Genomic DNA, 24,507 nt, shown 5'->3' with positions numbered 1-24,507 from the left:
TTTGATAGCAACCTGTGGTTTGAAGGCCAGATTTCAGGCATCTATAAAACTGCATTTTTTTATCTTAAAAATTTTGCCAAACTTTGACATATGCTATCAATGTCTGATGTGGAAAAGCTTATTCATATTTTAATGACCTCTCAGTTAGACTATTGCTCCTGATGTATTACAGCCCCTCACGTCCACTATGCTCAATTAATTCTGGAGATCGATTATTCCCAGAATATCAAAATCAACTGTAGGTGGTAGATCTTTCTCATATCTGGCACTTAAACTCTGGAACAGCCTTTCTAGCACAGTTCAGGAAGCAGACACAATCAAATCTGGATATGGATTCTTATCTATTAGTATAGCTGATTATATTAATTATTAAATTTCCTATTTATTGTACTTTATTAATGTCTACCCCTACCCAAACCATCACAGTAATATAAAAACAGATCTACAGTCTTCTCTATTAGTATAGCTGATTAACCATGAGAATCATTCATATTATTTATTAAATTTGCCATTAATTGTATTTTATTAAAATCTACTCCTACCCCAACCATAACCCTAAACCCAACCATCACAGTATTGTAAATATAGACCTGAATCTGGAGTCTTCTCTATTACAGTAGCTGATTAACCATGTGAATGGATGATAACAGCCTTCTAAACTTACTAGTAGGCAGAAGGCCCCTATTGGCCCATATCTATCAGCTGATGTTCACTAAAATGCCCATTCAATCGAGTGATAACATTTGAAGGGGGTGTTTGAATAAGCAAGTTATTAACTGAACACATTAATTTTTGAGAATGCAGCAAAAGTAAAGGTTCCTTAAAATATGAATACTCTGACAGAGTACAACCTAATATTTTTAATTAAATTATATTCATTAATTCATTTACTTTCTTTTCAGCTTAATCCCTTATTAATCTGGGGTCGCCACAGGGGAATGAACTGCCAACTTATCCAGCAAATGTTTTACGCAGCAGATGCCCTTCCAGCTGCAACCCATCACAGGGAAAATGTAATTATATATGTGCATAATTATACAAATTTATTTTAAAAATTAATTCATTATAAAAAGGTGGGTCAACCTAAATTTTGCAAGTGGTAATTGGTTTGCTCACTTTTTATAAGTAAAGTCAACTTGTAGCTTTTAAGGCAGCAGGTTTACTCAAATCCGTTAATATTAAAGTAGCTAATCGTCAGCGCCAATAACCTAGTGGTTAAGTGCACTGACATATAGCGCCATGGTGCTCACAGCGACTTGAGTTTGATTCCCAGCTCAAGGTCCTTTGCCGACTCTTCCCCTCTCTCTGCTCCCAATACTTTCCTGTCTGCAACCTCCACTGTCCTATCCAAATTATGAGCTATATTAGCTTAAATCACTTTTTAGTCTGTGAGAATAGTAATGAATAAAAACTGCTTAGTTATTGTCCACAATTGGTTGCAGCACCCAATGGTGGACAGTAACCAAGCAGTTTTTAATCAGGCTCTAAAATTAGTTTGATTTGTGTCCTATAAGTGGCTAATTTTATTCAACTATATAGAAAGTCATCTGATTCATTTTTGAATGAATACTTTTTTTTTTAAAAGTCAGAATTCTTTTAAATGAATGCACACAAAATTGGTTAAAATTTTTTATTCATAAAAAAGACAGAGTTTAATTCTCTGACTTAATGTTTCCCTCTCTTTAGTTTTACCTGTGCCTCGCACAAATCTAACATGTCCTAAAAGTAATCGTTTTTTTCATGTATTTTGATGATTGAAAGCCCATGTAATCCCTCACTGTAATTGCATAGAAAAGAACAATCTGTATATATCATAATAACAGAAAGACATTTTTATTTGGAACAACATTACCTTCTGAAATATTTCTTTAAAATAAATATCTATTCCTGAATACGAGCAGAAAACCAATTGTTTAATTACTTTAACTAAGAAAATGGTGCAACAAAAATGCTAAATCTTTTCAAACATCACCAAACTTATTTAACATCACACCAGGGGATATAAACATTCTCATTTTTGGTTTCTAATTTTGCTTTTAAATGAAGAAAAAATGCACTTTCAGGCATTTTAAGGTGTCACTCAATATAAATAGCAGCTTTTCACTTTTCTAAAGGTGTGCATGAATGCTTTATGAGGCTAAATCTCTCTCATTCACATCCTCCAACACCATCTCACTTCAACAGTTTCTCTGACAGGCAGAAATGCTGGACTGGGTATTTTTTGACACTTTTAGTGCATTGGCACAGCTTTCAGCTTCTATTCAGGTGACCACGATGACCAGCGAGCTTTGGTCTGAATGGTTTGTGAATTAGACTCTTTTGGGTTGTTTTGTAGAACAACTTTTGAACTCAAGGATTCACACTCAGCCGGCTTATGCAAAGTAAATTAATATTAAGCCCTGAATATTCAACCCTGAAACTTCTTTGCACAAAGACTCTTAAGGTTATTAAGATCATTAAAACATATGCTGCATTATGAAATAATTCATCTTATAAAAATTATTCAATGAAAGGTTAAAAGAAATACTGCAGAATTACACTTATGAACTTTTACAATGCCTCCTCCTTCATCTGACATGCTCAATGATGTTCATGTATGGGGACTGAGCTGGCCAATCCTGGAGCACATTAAACTTTGATGTGGAGGCTGAAGTATGAGGAGCGCGGGTTTATGCGGGTTCCAATAGGTCTTCTGCAGTATTTGTGATGATTGGGATGCAGTTCAACAGATGATTCATTAGACAAATCTACCTTCTGACACTTTTCCAAATGAACAGCTAGAAGTTATTTGTTGCTCTTACAACTGGAATCGACAACAAGACTTTTGTCAGGTAGTGTACACTCAAAAAATAACATTTGCTGTTTGTTTAAACTACTTTTTCAAAATGAGCTGAAACAACACAATTTTTGAGTTATTTTGACAACTTGACTATTTTATGTTGAATCCACTTAAATTTATAAAAACTGATAAATTAACTTAATTCCTTCCTGTTGTCCCTACACAAATCAATTGTGTGGAACCCAGGATTATTTACAGTGCACTATTTTACACTGTACTACACCATGTCCTTTTGTTAAGTCTTAAATCTTCAACCATTATTGACTGGAACGGCACAAAAAGAACAACCTGTACATTCTGGTTCGATTAGAACAACATGTTTTGGTGGGGCTTAAATGTGACTAAAAAAACAGATATCTAATCCAACCGCTCTGAACACAAACATCAAACCTAATTTCTCATTGCCTATAAAATAAAATTGATGTTGGATCCGTCAAAATTTGCCCAGGCAACTGAACTGTTTAGACAGTAGAAATGGATCAAAACTGGAAAGCAGCAAGACATAAAGTGCATTCGGAAAGTATTCATAGCGCTTCACTTTTTCCAATAGTTTTTATGTTACAGCCTCATTCCAAAATGGATTAAATAATAATAATTACCAATCACAATGTGAATAAAGATTTTTTTTTAAATTGCTGGAATTTTATTACAAATAAAAAAAGCCGAAAAATCACATGTACATAAGTATTCACAGACTTTGCCGTGAAGCACTAAATTGAGCTCAGGTACATTTTGTTTCCACTGATCATTCGGGAAGGCTGGGAAAGGTTGCAAAAAAATTTGGAAGATGTTTGGAACCACCAGGACTCTTTATATAGCTGGCCAGTGAGTGATTGGGGGAGAAGCGCCTCAGTCAGGAAGGTGATCAATAACCTGATGGTTACTCAGGATGTTTTTCAGCAGCAGGAACTGGAAGACTAGCCAGGATAGAGGGAAAGATGAATGCAGCAATGTACAGAGATATCCTGAATAAAAACCTGCTTCAGAGTGCTCTTGACCTCAGGACTGGGGCAACAGTTCATCTTTCAGCAGGACAATGACACAAAGCTCACCGCCAAAATATTGATGGAGTGGCTTCACAACAACTTTGTGAATGTCCTTGAGTGGCCCAGCCAGAGCCCAGATCTAATCCTATTGAGCATCTCTGGAGAGATCTGAAAATGGCTGTACAGCATCACATCCCATCCAACCTAATAGAACTTGAGAGGTACTGCAAAGAGGAATGGACAAAAATTCCCAAAGACAGGTGTGCCAAGCTTGTGGCATCATATTCAAAAAGACTTGAGGCTGTAATTGCTGCCAAAGGTGCATCAACAAAGTATTGAGCAAAGGCTGTGAATACTTCTGTACAAGCGATTTTTCAGGTTTTTTATTTTTAATAAATTTGCAACAATTTAAAAAAATCGTTTTTTCACATTTTAATTATGGGGTATTGCGTGTAGAACTTTTTATCAATTTTGGAATAAGGCTGTAACATAAAGAAATATGGAAAAAGTGAAGTGCTATTAATACTTTCCGGATACACTGTATAGTAAAACAAGTTTCTCATTCTGGTTCTAATCTTTTTTTTTTTTTTTTTTTAAAGAAAATAGTATTTTCTTTGAGACCATTTATGATGTCTTTCTTTATAAATGCTAACTTCTCACTTCTCTTTTCACTGGAAGTTTCAAAATGTGCCCAGAAAACCTACAATTTGCACAAATCATAAGGAATAAAACAGGCAAGTTTCAACTAATTTCTCATTTCAGTTTCTAATCATATCTTTAAAAGAAAATATGTGCTTGAAGCCGTTTTACTACATCGCTCTTCAAGCTTTTCACTTCTCCAAAGGTGTTCATTGCTGCTCAAACCATTTATGAAGCTAAATCTCTCTCTCATGTCCTCCGAGACCAACCCCTCTCAACACTTTCTCTGACAGGCATAAATGCTGTTCTGTGTATTTTTGACACTTTTAGTATGCTGGCAAAGCTTACAGCTTCAATTCGAGTGACCACGATGACCGGCAAGCTTTGGAGAAAAAAGAACAGAAAGTGCAAAAGTCTGGCTAGACATTAGCTGACTCACACATTATCATAATCATAATTCACATCACAGAGAAAAGCCTTTGCCTTCACTCCTCGCCTTCGCTCGTTCTTTTTGTGTTTGATCAAAGAGGAACGTGTTGAGGTACAGCTCTATGAACCCAGCTGTTTAAAACGGCAATAAAAGCAGATTTACAATATTAATTAATCTTGTGTGATTCCGTTGAAGGGCCAACAGAGATGTGATGAAAGGGGATTTTTATATGTGTAATAGAACTGGGGAACAGTGATGAATCACCAGAGACTCCTGCTTTAAGATTCCCTTTCACAGGAAGCTCATCTCAAGGGCGCAATAATTCACTCAGATCAGAACAAAAACGGAGAGCCAATCAGATCTCATCATCCAAAAATCCTAAAAAAAAGCCTAAGCATTGTCTCTGAAATGCAGCGACACTACAACTTTAATCAAAGCTTGGCGAAAGGTAGTCTATTCATACACCATATTCTCCGTTCGTCGGTCTTGATTCCAGCTTTAACCGGCTGCTGATTGCAGAGCCCGAACGAGCTTATTGCTATTCATCATATTTTACACCCTCTCCACACTGACATGCACAAAAACAGCAAACCCACCCTCCCTTGCATTAGCACTTGAACCATTGAAATGCAAAGACAGCAGTGAGCAGCTGATGACCGCTACTGCTTGGTCAACACTCGGCAAAGGCTGAGCTGATTAAGATAGACGTGTTGAACGCAAAGCGCAGACTCTCTACAGGATCACCAAATGGTTTCACAGTCCAGCGGCTTCGACAATTACGATTTCAAAACAACAGGTTAAGGTCAGCGGAGTTCGAGAAGACACCTGCCTTTCAGGAGGAAGGAAGAGGGATTGAGAGCGAAGTGCAATGGACACGGTGCTTGAGTGTTGTTTTTAACCCCTTCGATGCACCACATGGGTCTAATGCAAGGGTATACATTACAAACTCGGTTCAGGAGAGTTTAGCTCCAACCCTAATCAAACACATCTGAACCAGCTAACCAAGATCGCACTAGATGTACTAGAAACTTCCTGGCAAGTGTGTTGAAACAAGCTGGAGATAAACTCTCCAGGACACCGGCCCTCCAGGACTAAGTTTGGACACCTATGGTACAAAGTAACCCGACTTAAACTATTTTTTCTATATCTTTGCCATAAATTAGTTTAATCACTTGGTATTTCAAGAATTCCTCAATTAGCTTGAGCACTACAAATCCTTATTTACATTTTTTTTAGCTTACATTTTGAATAATAATCATTTTTGTGACTCTATCCTTCTAATGCACAATATGGGTCTAAAATGACCCAAATTCATTCTCTATTATTGCCTTTATTTCAATTATCTAAAAAAGAAACATTTAGCAATAATTTAAAAATGACATCAGGAATGACTATGGGTAATTTTAAACCTCTGTTGTGCATTAAACAAGTAGAGTCACACAAATTAGTGTTTTTCAAAATATTTTAAAATGTTTTTTTTTTTTATCTACAAAATATATAATTTCTTCATTCAGATTGAACTTTATATAATTATTTTTTTTCTTTTTTATTTATGCATAAATTTAACACATATCAGTCAGACTTTTTGACCCCTGGTTTTTGCAAGAAAAAACCTATTAATTAAAATGTATATTTTTTTAATCTAGATTAATCTCACTGTGATCTTGGAATTAATCTAGAATAATCTAGATTAAAATTGCTTATTTGAATTTTGCCGAAGGCATTCAGAATATGTGTGCTACCCAAATTATTACTAAAAGTAAGTCTTCGATAACGGGTTTCTCAAGCCAGGTGGCGCATTAGACCAGTGGCTCATCTCCTGTTTCCAAAATGCATCACTAACTGCTTGAGAAACTGTTCTACTATGATATTTGATCATTTATATGATAATTTATTCAGTTAAACATGAATTTTGAACTCTAGGCCTACATAAGCTCCAAACATGACTAAACTAAACAGAAATGGAATTAAACATGTGGAGTATGCATTAGTGACATTATTGAAGTAAACACTGTGATCAGTAAACACCATCATGTAGTATTTTTCGCCATATTTTCCGACAAGATCCACACACGCGGCTGTCAGTAAAGGACCACACATACACAAAAACACACATTGCGAAATGCGGAAGTTTTTTCTTTCCATTTAGCGTGCGTTATTAAATTTTATAACACTCTCAGCAGTCCTTACTCCTTATTTGCATCTAATACCCCAGTTTGTCACGGCGGCATGAATGAAATGTTCATGAGTTAAAGTGACACTGCCGAACTGCAGTTAAAATCAAGCATCCTGCTGATTTGATTCAAAAGGGTATTTTTTTGTCAGACAGCTCAACAGTTAGGTATACATTTGCGCTAAAATATCAAGGTGATAGTCACCATAGCTTGCATTGAATACACCCAGCCCCCAACCCAACTTTGAGAATAAATTAGCGGCGATATTTTTTTCATCGCGCGATAAGAGTCTCACGTTAATGCAAAACGTAAATGCCAATAACAGCCCACCACTACTTTATATATGTGTTTTCTTTTTTATTTGTACATCAGTTTTACACAAGTGACATTTTGACCCATGATTTTTGCAAGAAGGAACATATTAAATGTTAAATATTAGCGTCATGTTTTACTAATGTTTTATATTAGTATCAGCATGGCTGATTTCATATATCTGATGCATACGAGTATAAATACACATACATGGGATTTTACATAAATATGGGACTGATGAATGCTTCGTTCTGACTGACTGATGAACATTCTAAGGTGTAAAACTATTTTTAGATAAATACACAACTAATGTAGTTACAGACACGTCTTAACCATATAAGCATTCCATATTATTATACTGAATGTATTTGATACCACCCCAAATACTTTTTTGCATTCAAATAACAAAATTTGGTCAAATAATGAAAGAAAAACTCCACAATAGTGTTTTGGAAAACTTTCAAGAGAAGAATATTGTGTGAATGGCAGCCATAAGAGAGAATAATACCAAACTTACTCTCCCGGCGTCCATAGAACTCGCATAAGTAATTATATAGTATAAAGTATAGCTTTATAAATGAAATGTTTTTTTTTTTTGGAGGATGTACATGAGATGCTAATGAGCGTTCATCACCATCTTGTGAAAAAGGGTCTATTACCTTCCATGCAGTGGCTTTTGTCTGTAAATGTACAAGGTCTGCCAAATTTTAAAGATCAAAGTATACGATAAAGTCAGGTAACACTTTATTTTAAAGGTCCTATTAGTAGACTGTCTGCTTAAAATCTGTTGATACTTCTCCTTCAACAGACATTTAACTGAAACTTTGAAAGTACATGTCAACTTACACTAACCCCAACCCCAACCTAACAGTCTACTTACAATCTAGTGAGAATTAGTTGGCATGTAGATGCAATGTAACTTAAATTCCACAAAGGAACCATCAAAATAAAGTGTTACTCAAAGTTATTATCTCTTAAGAAAGACTTGATTCTGACCCATTGAATCGAATTGTTGAATTACTGTTTCATTTCCAAACTGGATCTATTTGGATCAGAAATGAATTTGCATAATGAAAACCTATCCTCTTCATGGGCTGCCCATGAACCAGGGTTGCCATGTCCAGTATTTCAACAGAATTGAGCTACTTTTAACCACTTAACTCGGGTTAAAGGTTTGACATACCACATCAATTAGTTTCATAAATATTTATATTTATATAATATACCAAATTTGTTTTCTACCCATGATAAAAAACAACTGTGCTTGGATGATGAAACAGAGGAAGCACAATTTCGTGAAGTGCAGAAGCATTTTGTGAGCCGCTGTTTTTTGTTTCTATGGTAACAGATTGGCAGTCTCTCTAGGATTGTTGATAAGTAATAACTGCAAAGTACATGCTATTTACAGAAGAAAGTTTGTTCATCATTCAAATTCTTTTCGGCTTTATTAATCAGGGGTCGCCATTGCGGAATGAACTGCCAACTTATCCAGCATATATTTTACGCAATAGATGCCCTTCCAGCCGCAACCCAACACTGGAAAACACCCATATACACTTGCATTCACACTCATACACTACAGCCAATTCACCTGTACAGCATGTCTTTGAACTACACACAGAACTGCTAACTGGCCCAGCCAGGGGTCGAACCAGCAAACTTCTTGCGATTGTGCTACCCACTGAGCCACTGTGACACCCCTAGAAAGTTTGTTACAATTCCAATTAATATTTTAAATTGAATGTAGTTTAAGTAATTTTTAATAACAACATAATCTATATAGGTGAGGCAGTGGCGCAGTAGGTAGTGCTGTTGCCTCACAGCAAGAAGGTCGCTGGTTCGAACCTCGGCTCAGATGGTGTTTCTGTGTGGAGTTTGCATGTTCTCCCTGCCTTCACATGGGTTTCCTCTGGGTGCTCCGGTTTCCCCACCAGTCCAAAGACATGCAGTACAGATGAATTGGGTAAGCTAAATTGTCCGTATAGTGTGTGTGTGAATGTGTGTGTGGATGTTTCCCAGAGATAGGTTGCGGCTGGAAGGGCATCCGCTGCGTAAAAACTTGCTGGATAAGTTGGCGGTTCATTCCCCTGTGGCGACCCCGGATTAATAAAGAGACTAAGCCAACAAGAAAATGAAAGAATGAATTAATAATCGATATAATCATTAATATACACGGTAAAAAAAATCTGTAATTTTACGGTTTATTTTCGGCAGCTGGGGTGCTGATAAAATGTAAAATAATGTTAAATTAAGTTAAATTACAGAAACTTACTGTAAAATAACAGAGGTTGAATTGCAGAAAGATATCTAAATGCAAGTAAATTTCTGTAATTTAACGGTTGCTATTTTAAGTTTTTTTTTTTTCTAACACCACAGCTGCCGGAAATAAAACGTAAAATTAGAGGTGTGAACCTACACTGGTCTCCCTGCATCGCTGTGTACGGAAGAAACAATTAATTTTGACACCCCTGCGTAAAATTATGGATTTTTTTATGTGTTCTGTAATTTTTCCATAGTGTAAAATATTTTTTGGGCTATATTTAATTCCCCATTGTGCTAATTTTGTTGCAAAACCTGGCAACCTAGTGTTTTTTTTAACATCAAGTCAAGAAGCATACATTTATTTTTGAAACGCACATATAAAAGTTAAAATCTCCACTAGCTGTACGATTAATCGAAAAAAGATCACAATCTCAATTTGACCCCCTAGAGCCCAGGTGTCAATTCCAGCTTCTGGAGGGCCGCAGCACTGCATGGTTTTGTTCCAACTCTAATTAAACATACCTGATCAAACTAGTCCTTCAGGCTTGTTTAAAACCTATAGGTAAGTGTGTTGGAGCAGGGTTGGAACTAAATTGTGCAGATCTTAATTCAGCATTTCTTCGATTCTGCCAATCATATTTTCAAGGTCAGGAGAAAAACAAAGGCGGCCGCACAAGTTTTCAAGTTGCTGTACATGTTTTTACACCTCCAAATAGTGTTAAAAGTGTTGCATACTGTACTGTATTTATAAGGTATATTTAACCCAAAAATGTAATTTCTGTCTTTATGTAATGACGTATTCGTGGTCACACGTGACGTGATGTGAGCTGACCACAGAGAAGGCGGGCTCGTGCCTGTGAATGATGTCTACTTTAGAGAACAGAACCTGCATAGGCTGTGAAGAACAGAGAATAAAGCTGTAAATAACATTCAGTTTAGGGCACAGGGCGATCATTTGGGAACCGTGCGAGAAGCATGAACCGCACTTAGCAGTGAAAATTAAACCAAAAGCATGCACATCATTAAAATAATCATATCACATTTTATAGTAATGATTACGACAAGCATTTAATATGTCTTTCATAGCCAACACAAAGTGTTGAGCATGAGAATAAATGTTTAACAGTGTCAGTATAACTTCTCTAGCCTATATAATGTTGAATATTATGCAAGAGGGCATCTGATAATGACAAAAGTCTGACTTTACCAGTACAAAAAAATGGTTTAATAATGTTGTCAATGACAGATTGCAAGCATATGTCTCAAACATAATAATTCTAATTAAGTCTTTTTAAAATTGAGCATTTTAACCAACAGTAGACTACATATAAAATTATTATTGTTATTTTACAACATGTTTGAGAAATAAAAATAAGAATAGCACATTTATATTAACCTTTATTTTACATCTACAGAATTGGGAGAAAAACTGGATCTTTTTTTTTTATATCGTGATTCTCATTTTAGCCAGAATCATGCAGCTCTAACCTCCACTACAGGTACAAAAAAATCCCGTTATAAACAAATAAAGCTTCGAAATGTATCTCCTATAATTGCATCAAATATGCACTTTGATGTTTATGATGAAAGAATTTACAAATATGATCCAGCATGAATAGGGCTTAAATAAAACTTCACTCATACATACAAACAAACATGAAGCACTCGCATACATGTTAAGTAGAGGAAGTATTGTGTGTGTGGGCTCAAAAATGCTCAAACACGGGTCAACTCAGGTCATTTGGGACACTTTTTGCCATTGAGATGACCAATGAAAAGTGTCCCAATAGAGCAAATAGATCTAATGTTACTCGCTCAAGTACAGTACATGCAAACCATTCACTTACATCTATGAAACTATCACAGAAAACACACAAATTCTTGCATCTAAGAAATGACTAGACATACAGAGTCATTTGCACAACTGTAACAAGTACCAAAAAAAGCCTCCAGAGCTAAAAATCCAGGCTACATTGATACTGATCCAGATTTAACTAAAAACACACACACTGTACTAGCATTGTCAAGCATTTTCAATACTTATTAAACTAAGCATTTCAGGCATTGTAAGCATGCTTTCACATGTGGTTCTGTTCATTTGGTCCGGACCAAAGGTAACATGATACATTATAGCATTGTTATGCTGTTTTGGGGTCCTTTTCACAACACATCCCATACGGTTATGCTTTGGTCCGAACCAGTTGAAAGAACCAAAATGCAGTCATGTGACAAAATCCACATCACTCATTGGCCAGATGTTATTGAACGTATTTCCTAAACTGCTTTTCAATTGCTCAGAATTAATGTGCGGGAAATGCCAATGGAACTCTCCCGCAAGTAAACAAACAGGCAGACACAAAATGTTGCTTTTTTTCTATGGAGGGACGACTGGGCTGGCTGATTGCGTCCCTTGTCATACTAGTATACTATATCGTTTGTAAACATCACTTTAGACAAACTAAACATTTCGAAAATAAAGTGCGGCTGCGGCTGGAAAACAATGTTTTAATGCATTGCAAATGGTGAAGGCACATCGCAAGTCAGGAGGAGGTGTGAATTAATTTAGCTAAACTCCAACATTGTCATAAGGGTTGGGTCGTGCTATCATCCATCGCTGATGGCCAATAGACATCACAATGCTGAGCCGGCATCACAATCCTCCGCCCGAAACAGATGCCAGAGCCACCCCAGCTGACTTCTCTCGATGTGGAGGAGCAGCGGCTCTACTCCAAGCTCCTCCTGGGTGTCAGAGCTCCTCACCCTATCCATAAGGGTGTGCTCTGCCACCCTCGAAGGAAACTAATTTCGGCAGCTTGTATCCTTATCCTTTCAGTCATGACTCAAAGCTCATGATCATAGGTGAGAATAGGAATGTAGATTGACTGGTAAATCCAAAGCTTTGCCTTTCGGCTCAGCTCCTTCTTTACCACAAGCAAACGTTACCATTACTGCTTCCACTGCACCGATCCGCCAATTTTCATCTCTGTTATTTGCAGATGATGTTGTTCTGTTGGCTTCATCAAACATGGACCTTCAGCATGCACTGGGCCGGGTTTGCTGCCGAGTCCGAGGCCATGGAGCTCCACCGGAAAAAGGTGTTTTGCCATCTCCAGGTTGGAGGAAAGTCCTTACCCCAGTTTAAATATCTCAGCGAGGGAAGGATATATACAGATGCGTTTTTGCATCCATATTTCTAAAAATAATCTTGAAAGGTTGTCTGTTTCAGGGTAGTATTGACGTAACAGCCCAGCACGCTGAACTCAGTATAGTTTGTTTATAGCCTAATGTTAGATTTTCAGTTGTTGCATTGCATTAACGATTCAAAAGTGATAAAAGTTATATATTTGTGTGAGGATTATCCAGTTGGACAAAATGTGTAAGTGTAATGAACAGTGTTTGAACACAGAGCTTTTTATTTGCAATCTTCAAAAAACCTATTGGTAAATAAATACTTTAGGGATTTTTTAGAGGGAATCAGTTTTATGCTAGCAGCCGATTGGCCTACAAGGTAAAGTCATAGTTCCTCCACTCTATTGGCTATTTTTAGAGGGAGGAGCTACTCTATGCCTCGCCCTGTCTTCATGTTTTAGGTCATATTACGTCACGCATCAAACATAACTGCAAGAAGCTTAACGAGACCGCTGATATAACAAAATCTGCAAGTTTCTGAAGGATGTGCAATTGTGCCTAATTAGTGTCTATAAACCGTAAAACCTCAGAAAAGTTTTAAACAAATGCCAAAAATAACACGGCAAAAACAAAATTTGAGGCTGCACGTGCCAGATGCAAAGTCTATTGAAATTGTTTTAACCTTGACGGCGATGGGGGCATCTTGTTGAGTGAAGATGAGAAATCCCAGCAGACATCATTATTGTAAAGACTATGGAGAACGCTGAAGGTCACCCCGCTCTGTCTCGCTCGCTCTGATCAGCCTCCTCCAAAATAGAGCCACAACCTCTTTCCATAACGGCCCACATTAATCCTCCACAGCTCAGAATTTAGATAAGAGAATTAACCCCTCCTTCAGTCCTCTGACGCTTCTCTGTTTGCCCCTTTTTATTCTGTTTCATTCCAGACCGGGGGTGTTTTTTTCAACTGCGGACACTTTTGGATCTACTTTGCACAATTGCACTAGTTTGATTTGTCCGCTACATGAAGTCGTCTGCTTTTTGTGTCATTTCTGAAAGCCTTCTGAAATGGTCCGATTTATAAAGTAAACACTGGTAGCTACTTAAAGGTATAGTTCTCTAAAACTGAAAAATTCTGTCTTAATTTACTCGAGCTTCACTTGCTCCAAACCTGTTGCAGTTTCTTTCTTCTGTAAACATAAAATAAATTATTTTAAGGAATGCTGAAAACCTGTAATCATTGACTTTCATAGTATTTGTTTTTCCTACAATGGATGTCAATAGATTCAGGTTTTTAGTTTTCTTCAAAATATCTGCTTTTCTAAAGTGCTTTTCCCAAATAACGACATGACTCATGAATAAACTATTAAAGTATTGTTTGGGTTTTTTTTCTAAGAGTGTAGAAAGACTCAACAAACTGTAATAATAAACGCTCACAAAGCACTGTAAAACTTTCGAAAATCATGAACGCAATATATACATTTTTTTTATAAACTGCTGATGCAGCAAGTCCAGAGACTGTCGTGTACACCATGATTTCATATAAAATTCACTTTGATGTGAGATATGACCAAAAAGTGGTCATAAACAAATATTTTCTCAAGTCAAACGAGTAGTGGCTTGCATCCGGAAATAGCGGATAGCTTTCGTCATGAGCTAGAGCTGCGTTCAGAATGGCATAAATGTTTTGAAGTGCACTGTGAAGGCAGCGCATTTGTCAATATAAAAATCACTACTCAAGTTTAGAACAAGTAAAAACTGCATAAATAAATAGTGAGTACATTTTTGGGTGAACTATCCCAATTGATATGCGTAAAATGTGCGAAAAGCAAACAGATATTGCCCATACTATCAACCCTTACTTAAAGATTCATCAAATGCTGTAACATATAGGTCAGGGGACCAAAACATTAAACATTTAGTAAATATTTGAGGAAGTATTCAAAGTGTGCAAATTTCAGTTTGCTTAAATTAAATACAGTTAAATGTTTTATAAAGGTCTTCTAAAAAATTATCTTAACTTTAATTTATTGACAAATGTATAATGTCTTGTATTTTATTCTAACTAAGCTCTTCACTGATGTTGTCATCTCCATGGTAGTTTTGAAAACGGATGTTTGGGATGTATAACAGGAAAAAACTATTCATGTTCTAGGTAAATTTAAAACTGTTAGTCTATATTTAAATCATTGCTTAGATTTCCATTCTACTGTAAATGCAATGACTGATTTAAATAATTATATGCAGTTTTTATCACTTAAATCTTAAACCAAGATGTAAATTATAAAAATACTGCATTTAATAACTTAAATCTGTCATTGCATTTAAAGTACAATAAAAATCTAAGCAAAGACTTAAATATAGACTGACCCAAATACTTGCATTCATATACTCAACTCAATTTATTTCTAGAGCACATTCAACCATCCACAATGGGTACCAAAGTGCTGTACATAAACGCATAATACATGCAAACATACAAGGAGCCAAAATACATGAACTCACGTCACATGAGTAAAAGCTAAAGAAAGTAAGTGTGTTTTCAGTGAACTCTATACATTACCTCGACATTTCAAGAGTAATCGCAAAACTGTCAAACAGAGTCAATCCATAGAGCGGGGAGATCTCATAGGTTGATGTATATTACTTAGCTCAGAAATATACGCTTTAAACTATTCTAATATAATATAATATAATATAATATAATATAATATAATATAATATAATATAATATAATATAATATAATATAATATAATATAATATAATAAAAGTTAAACACTTGTGACATTCTTTCATATTACAAATGTATTAATTCATTTTCCATCTGCTTAATACCTTATTTATCAGAGTTCGCCACAGCAGAATGAACCGCCTACTATTCCGGCATATATTTAATAAATTGGATGCCATTACAGCAGCAACTCAGAACTGGGAAACATTCATACACTCCATCATTCACACACGTACACTACGGCCAATTTAGTTCATCCAGTTCACCTATAGGGGAATTACCAACCTACATTACACAGGTTCAACCGCGGTTGCAAAAAAGGCCAGTTGCAATAGCAAACATGTCAAAAGTCCAATCAAATGTCCAAAAAATAGAAAACTTCAATTTTACCGTACACCACACTGCTTTTAATGCTAACTGCAGATGTCTTTGGCTAACAGCCATCAGAAGAGCTGAAGTGAATGCGGACCCAATTAAAAATGATCTCATTTTATATCAGGTAAGTTCACGCAATGCTGAATCAAACCCAGTACTAATTTTTAATTGCAGCAATGGTTTCAGCAAAAACTAAATATGGTGAATTTAATTGCGGACACTGAATGCTTAGAATGAAATGTAAAAATCTAAGATGACTGTACAGGTGCAGTTCGCTGTCAGAATGCAGTTGTTTTGATTGTTGATGATTACCCAGGCCTTGTACATTTCCGTCTTCTTTCCTTGTCTTTGGCTAGGCAGAACCTCGGTTTTTAGCACTACATAGTTTTAAATCTGGTAATAATGGAATATTATTTCTTGCACAAGACCACACAGAACAAAACTGTTGGCATCCAAAGACTTGCAAGCCTTTAACTTCTCTCTTGTAAATTCAGGTGGAGTTTCAATGAGATAGTTGTATATTTAGGGCTGGATGCTTGGCCATTTTGTCTTATCCAATATCCATTGGGAGGGGGCTATCGCAAATGGACCTGTCAGACAAACTTTAAATGCTAGTGCTCCCGTTTTTTTCCTGCAACCTCGCTGCGTGCACATCCTGAATGTTTACAAACCAGTAATTCATCTTTAGCACATGTTGTTGGACTGAGGGGGAAACCAGAGCCTCCGGAGGAAAACCCACGCCAGCGCGGTGAGAACATGCAAACTCCACACAGAAATGTCAACTGGGCCAGTAGGGACTCAAACCAGCGACCTTCTTGTTTCTAGATCTTCTTGATGTGCGGCGACAGAGCAAACCACTGATATTACAAATAGTAAAACTAAATATTTTTTATATTTGTTTGCATATTTATTTCCAATAAAATGCACCCCAGACTGGAACATAAATGTGGCTACTGGCTATAATAAAAAAAACGCCCAAAAACGACCCACAGAAACAAACACTTATGGCAGGAAACACCGGCATTCTGTCCATGTTCAACAGCCAGAGAAGGAATGGTGATGAATGGATGTAGATAAGACTACATAACAGGACGAAAAAGAGAGAGAGAGAAAGCGATAGAGTCAGAGGGCTCGATGTGCCAAAAGCTTGACAGCCGTTCCATCACAGATTGTTAAGTTAATTGATATGACAGGCATTTTTTTTTTCGGGCTGTTTAGTCCAGACACGACAGAGCGAATCAGACGATAAGGATCTACATGCACCTGGTCACAGAGAGCGGTCAGTGAACTCTGCTTTTTTTCACACTGTACTTTAGGCCTGCATGATAGTGGAAATAAAACAGACATTGCAACATTTTTGTTGTCTGCGTTATAGAGATGAAGTCAGAATTATTAACCCTCCTGAATTATCAGCCCCCCTGTATATTTTTCCCCCAATTTTTGTTTAACAGAGAGAAGATTTCTAAACACATTTTTAAACATAATAATTATAATCGTTTTAATAATTAATTTTTAATAACGGATTTATTTTATCTTTGCAATGATGGCAGTACATAATATTTTTCTAGATGTTTTTAAGACACTTCTATACAGCTTAAAGTGACATTTAAAGGCTTAACTATATTAATTAGGCAAGTTAATGTAATTAGGCAAGTTATTGTATAACAGTGGTTTGTTTTGTAGACCAGTGGTTCTAAACCTTTTTATCACTGCAGACTAAGGGTGTCACGATCCTCCAAATCCTTGATTCGATTAAATTTTCGATTCTAAAGGCACGATTTGATTCGATTTTCGATTATGAATAATTAATTAATTAATGACCAATCAATTATTTGTAGCCTACCGTTTAAACTACCTGACCTGCATGGTCTTTGTTTTACCCATAAACAAATCATACAGCAAATAAATAAAGGCAAGATACACACATAATTTCCACCTGTCAATCACTTTTTCTGCGGGACTCGTGAATAGGCAGTGATCTGTGTCGTTATAATGGCATCGGTAAAAAAAGACGCACAACCAACCGGAACCAGCCAACAGTATCTGAGGTGTTCGCTAAAATGACTAACTACAAGTGAGTGAAAGATTAAAGCAGTCCTCTGACTGCCTGGACCTGCTGTCTCGAGCGCATGGCTGTGAGTGCGTCTGTGTCTGTTTGGTCACGTGATGTGCATTTTCAGAGGTAGAGAGGAAGAAGGGCAGCTCAGAAATGCTACACGCCACTGTGGATGTCAAATCGTTGTTGTTCTAAAATGCCATTTAAAAACAAAGACAGTGTAAACAGGGCCTGAGTGTGTACTTTTCACGATCGGATTTGCAACGGGGGCGGAGGATCGCGATGCCAGTGTTGTCTATCGGACGAACCGTACGTAATATGTACATAACAGAGCTTGCAAAACTGAACTCACTGGAAATTCAAAATGCTTACACACCGGCGACTTCATTGAAAGAGGAGAGGGTTTAAGCTCTGTCGACGGGTCTCTTGCTTCTGCAGTTTAACAAGCACTTCAACAAGCCTGTTTTTTTTCCCGCTTGGCAAGCCAAGCTGACGTGACATGGGGGCGTGGCAGCATCGTCGATTCTATGTTTTGATTCAATAATCAAAATTGAGCATAAATTTTGATCGATTTTGATTAAAAATCGAAATCGTGACACCCCTACTGCAGACCATACCTGTCAACCCTCCCATTTTTCCCGGGATTCTCCCGTATTTTATAGTTTTATCCGGCTATCATCCCGTAAAGGTATTTTACCGCATTTTTCCTGTTTTTTTTTTTTAGTCTTTCTATGAAGGGTGGCAATAAACATTAAACAGCCGATCCTCCCTATACGCAATCCATACTGCCGAACCACCAGGGGCCACCGCTTGCTCTTAGACGTGAATCTGCTCTTTGCCTGTTTTTTTTATTTAGGCATGAAAACACTATAAAATAATTATAGAAACGACAGGATTCCCTTCCTGTCCATTACAGGTGCCATCGCCCCTCCTCTGCACCAGAGTAACTGGCAGCGGCCACTTGTACTTTTAGGGGGCACACTTTAACATACATCACAAACTACTTAAACAAATATTTGAAGTAAATTTTATTTATGCATCACTCTGCAGTTTTCATAAACAAGATAATTAAATAATTTAAACTCAAAATAATATTCAATGTTAATATATTTGACAAGTAACTTTGTATGGTAGTGGATAAAACAATTCTAACAGTCAAGTACATCATTACACATTTTTTGCATCTGTAAACTTTTACAGATACAGTTGAAGTCTTTTTTTCCCCTCCCATTAATTTAAAACAATGTTTCCCAAGTGATCTTTACCAAACCAAAGAGAATTTCACAGTATTTCCTATAAAACAGAAAATAATTCTTCAGGAGTCTAAACAAGTCTTTTTTCTCATAGTTTATATCTTGAATAAAAGCAGTTTTTAATATATTTATTATTATATATATATTTACTGTATATTTTTTGATTGTCTACACAATAAACTAGTTATACAATAACTTGACTCATTATTCTGAATTTCCTAGTTACATAAGTCTTTAAATTACACTTTAATATGAATCAATATTCAACACATAAAGAGGCTTGTCTGATTACAACTATCCTGCAAAATAACTAGTAAATATTATGCACTGATGGTCACCATGAAAAAGATAAAAAGTAGTTATTAGAAATTAGTTAAACTATTATGTTTAAAAACATGTTGTAAAGAAATCATGTGTCTGAAGATTCCTGCTTTTACGACTGAAATAAAGACGAATAAAGGCAAAACTAAATATTAATATTTCTTTTACATGACTGTGACTGTAAACTAAATTTGATCAATGTGTTACATAAGTCCCTCGGTATTTGCCGGGTGTTTGTAGGTTCAAGACTGCATTTGCTAACGTAAAACTATGTACACGCAATTTCTGATTAATAATAGCCACTACATAGCAGAGTACTTCCTATATTAAAAGTTTTAAAATCACTATTAAAAAATGAGATTTGATAACTTTATTCTATTTTTTATTTAAGCTATTCATTTTAATAAGCTAAACTCTTTGCTAATTTATTTGCTGTTAATGTATACTACTGTATTTATTTCCTTTTGTAAATAATAATAAAAAATATTACTGACTGTTAAAATGTTTGTTTACAATGAAATAGCTCCAGAAGAACAGATTAGGCGCTAGGCGACTAACAAACGTTTTCGCAGAGGATGACAAGCTGACAAAACATTGCTGTCACTCTGATACAAGTTTTAATTATGAAGAAAATTACAAAGCCCTGCAGTGTTGTTCTGTGTTTGTCTGAGAAATTAGAGTTAAGTCTTACCGACATGTGTTTGTTCCATACAAGCTGAAGCTGATCGGGCAATTCTTGTCACGGGTCGTGACTCGCCGTTCATCTTAACAAACTTGTGCAAACTCAAGAAAGACAGCATGATATGCGAGTGGCACCAAAAATGCCGCTGTCATTTGCGATCTCTTCTTGCAGAGACATGGTGCATACACTTGATTTGCTGACAAATAGGTTGCGGATCCATACTTTGGCAGTTCACGTGTCCTTCACTGGGCCTTTTCACCTTAGCAAAAAAAACTTTCCAAAGGTGTCTATTTTTCACTCATTTTGCTGCTTGTGGGTGAAATTAGGGCTCTCAAGTGAACGATATGTAAGCGAGAGAATTAATTATTTCAAAATAAAAGACTTTTCAAAATAAAAGATCGTTCAGACTCACTATTATTGATTTCTTGTGCGGCCCGGTGGTTGAGGACCACTGCCTTAAACAATCGAAAAAAAATTTTTTTGCTTAAGAGCTAATCATTTTGACACTAAAAAGGTTTTTAAAAAACACTTTTAGTCAAGCTGAAATAAAACAAATAAGACTTTCTCCAGAAAAAAAATATTACAGGAAATACTATAAAAATGTCCTTGCTCTGGACAAAATTATTTGGGATATATATATATATATATATATATATATATATATATATATATATATATATATATATATATATATATATATATATATATATATATATATATATAAAACGATTCACAGAAGGGCTAAAAATTGACTTCAACTGTATACAGTATTACGATCTGATTAATTTCACAACACTGTCAACTCTATTTGGAAACACTTCAAAGTTTTAGAATAATTGGGATAAGTTTGCAGGTTTATAAATCATGCATAAAATATTTTAAATACAACAGAGCAAAGATACACTGTAAAAAAAATGCAGGGTCCACACAATTAATTCATGTTGTTCTAACACAAATTGATTAAGTTAACTTAACACTTTTAAAAAATGTATATGGATTAAAGAAAAAAATTAAGTTGTCCCAATGAAATCTCAAGAAATGTGTTGTTTCAGCTCATTTTAAATACGTTGTTTGAACAAGCAAAAAATATATATTTTATATATATATATATATATTTTACAAAATGAACCATGTTTTTTGTTTTACTGTGGAATCTGACAGTACTCAGGTAGAAATTCAATTATCATGTAAAATAACACTGTATAGTCTACATTGTATAAATACATTGAAATTAATAAATTAATTAATCTTATTTTCATTCCACCGTAAATGCAATGACTGATTTAAGTATTTATATGCATTATAAATTATATGATTTTTATAGATATATTTTTATTTTATTTTTAATTGTATGAAGTTTTTATACGATTGGGCTTATGGTGGTGCAGTGGGTTGCACGTTTGCCTCCCAGCAAAAAGGTTGCTGCTTCGACCCCCGGCTGGGTCAGTTGGCATTTCTGCGTGTTTATGTGGGTTTCCTCCGGGTGCTCTGATTTCCCCAACAGTCCAAAGACATGCGGTACAGGTGAATTGGGTAAGCTAAATTGGTCATAGTGTATGTGTGTGAATGCAAAAGTGTATGGGTGTTTCCCAGTGTTGAGTTGCAGCTGGATACACTATGTAAAACATAAGCTGGATAAGTTGGCGGAAAAGCCGAAAAGAAAACAAACAAATTAATTATATGATTTTTTCATTGAAAAGTTGGTTTAAGATTTAAATTATACCAATTTTAAATTCATACACTCAAAAATACTTTTGCTCTTTGTTTAAACTAATAAACTACATAAAATTCTTAAGGCTTATTTTGGGCACAACTTAATTGTTTTAGGTTCAATCCATTAAAATGGGCTTCTTTGTCAAAGCTTCATACGTGTGGAAATTTGCTTGAAATATTACACATTTACAGCTCTTAAAAACACATTTAAAGAAAAATATTTCATTGGTAGGGTCAAACTTTGCGACAACTCAAATAATCCCAACTCAAAATTGCAGATCCTGCGATGTGACTATTGCAGATTTGTACATCGATGCTCAAACTATCTATTGTGTAGCCCTACACTGTACTTCCAGATTCAGGTCCAAAGTGTCACTTATAGCACAAGTGCAAGGCAACAACATGAAGCTCAAAGGCGCCGCTGTTCAAAACACCTCCTCCTCTCGAACGCTGCACCACAGGACAGCTGACAGGAAGATGACACTTGTTTCTTTCTGGAGTTCAGGTTAGACAAAGCACAATTCACTGCAAACACTCATCGGGGACTCAATCACTGCAGTCAGTAGGGGAGCGGAAAGTTTAACACACAACGAGGGTGAACGGATCAATTTGTCAGGAAGAAGCAAGGTTATATTTCATATACCAAAAAGATCAAAGAAGGGGAAAATATACAAAATATATTTGTTTTTATTATGTTTAATATTAATTTGTTTTTGTTTTTGTAAACAACTTAGTTGTTTCATGTTTAATCCACCTAAATGTGTAAAAACAATGTTTTATGTAATTAAGTTAATTTAATTGATTTGTGTTGGGAAAACATGAATGAATTTTGTTCAAACTACTTATTTAAAATGAGCTAAGGCAACACAATTATTGAGATTTAATTCCGACAACTTACATTTTTATGTTCAATCCTCTTAAATTTGTTAAATCTGTAAAGTTAACTTAATCGATTTGTGTTGGGTCAAAATGAATAAATTGTGTGGAACCCTGCATTTTGTTTAAACTACTTATTTAAATTAAGCTGAAATGACACAATTATTGAAACTTCATTCGGACAATAACATTTTTATCTGTTCAATCCTCACACAATGAATTGTGTGTAACCCTGCATTTGTATGATGTGCAACTGTAAAAAATGCAGGGTTCCTCATAATCGATTTGTGTTAGGACGACATAAAAGAATTACGTAATTTGTTTTAAAATATATTGAACACAAAAAACTAAGTTGTCCCTCCAAAAAAACTCAAGAATTGTGTTGTTTCAGCTCAATTTAAAGAAGTAGTTTGAACAAACAGCAAAATGTAATTGTGTAAAGAGTGCACAGTGCTCCGCATAAATGAGCACACTTCCTTTAAAAATGAACATTTTTATCCATTTCTCAGTGAATTCAGTCAACATATTTTGTTGTATTTAAACAAAACAGTTTTATTAAACCGTTATATCCATTAAGAGAAAAAGTTTGGTCACTGAACATCTTTAGAGAGAGAAATATAGTATATTTAAATTCAAATGAGTTACTGCAAAATAACTACAACATTTCATTTACAAAATTTCACTTGATTTTTCTTGTTTGTTAACATTTTATTTAACTATTTCCCCCAACATATTAAATTGGGTGTACTTTTTTTTTTTTTTTTAGATTAGTTCTGGTTTTGGCTTTGGTACTGAGTCTGACTAATTTAATGTATATGTACAAATATATTATTGTAGAGCATCTGATAGAAAATATCCATTTAAAAAAAAGAGATCTGCAAAAGGTGTACTCATTTAAGCTGAGCACTGCATATCAGAAAATATTTTAGATGATTTTTTTGTGATAATAATTTTCTAAAACGTAAATTTTCTTAAACAATTGTAATAATTAAGTTTTTGCACTGCAACATTTTAATGATAAATAAAATGATGATAATGATAATAAAATAACAATTTAAATAATAAATAACATAAATAAATAACACTGTAAGTCACAATAACTTATTATTATTATTATTATTATTATGAGTTTTTCTCAGTGGCTTTGGTGCATTTCTCACAACACCATATACATTTGCACAACAGGTCATGCATTTCTCAAAACAATTTGTACAAACAGCAAAACCTACTTGATAACCTGCAAAATTGTTTCACTTGCTCAAAATGGATAGCTTGTTCCTCAAAAGCAAGTATTGGTGTCAAAGAAAGTGTCAGTGTCATCAAGATAAAAAGTCCTGACACCATTGTTAATGAACAAGATAGTCAAATGGCTTTGTCATGTTTTCATTATGACAGTTTACTCTGTACATTTCTTAAAATGCAAAAATGTCATATTTTGGTGACACTTCCTGAAAATTCTCAAGATAGCACTATATACTATTTGCACAGCCATTTGAAAACTACAGTAAAGTTAGACATCACTGCCTTTAGTGAGGTATCTGAATACAAGACACTGAATATGTATGTTTCACATTTTTACTGCATTTGCTCTTTGCAATTCTAATTTATTTACAGCATTGTGCAAAGGAATAAATACACCCTTATTTACAACAAACATAAACTCCCTTTAGGTAGAGCTGCGCACAACTGTAAACAATATTGCAGAACATTTTGGAACTGAACCTACAAC

The 24,507-nt window shown here is 35.3% G+C and overlaps 1 protein-coding gene across 2 annotated transcripts in view; it reads right to left on the bottom strand.

Moving 5' to 3' along the window:
* Positions 1-24,507, bottom strand: part of tafa5l (TAFA chemokine like family member 5, like) — a 145,849-nt gene that overhangs the window by 99,818 nt on the left and 21,524 nt on the right. Inside the window, exon 1 of one of the 2 annotated variants that reach the window (XM_087264428.1) lies at positions 20,199-20,576. The exons of the other annotated variant lie outside the window; for it this stretch is intronic. Coding sequence (XP_087120554.1) covers positions 20,199-20,307 — 109 coding nt within the window. The 5' untranslated portion in view covers positions 20,308-20,576. Of the gene's footprint in view, positions 1-20,198; positions 20,577-24,507 lie in introns of those variants that run through there. 2 annotated transcript variants of the gene reach the window in all.

Source organism: Danio rerio, chromosome 8, assembly GCF_052040795.2.
Source record: "Danio rerio strain M-AB ecotype USA chromosome 8, GRCz13ab, whole genome shotgun sequence".
NCBI classification, from domain to species: Eukaryota; Metazoa; Chordata; class Actinopteri; order Cypriniformes; family Danionidae; genus Danio; species Danio rerio.
The sequence above is the reverse complement of the archived record's forward strand: the minus strand, read 5'-3'. Positions and strand labels throughout refer to the sequence as shown.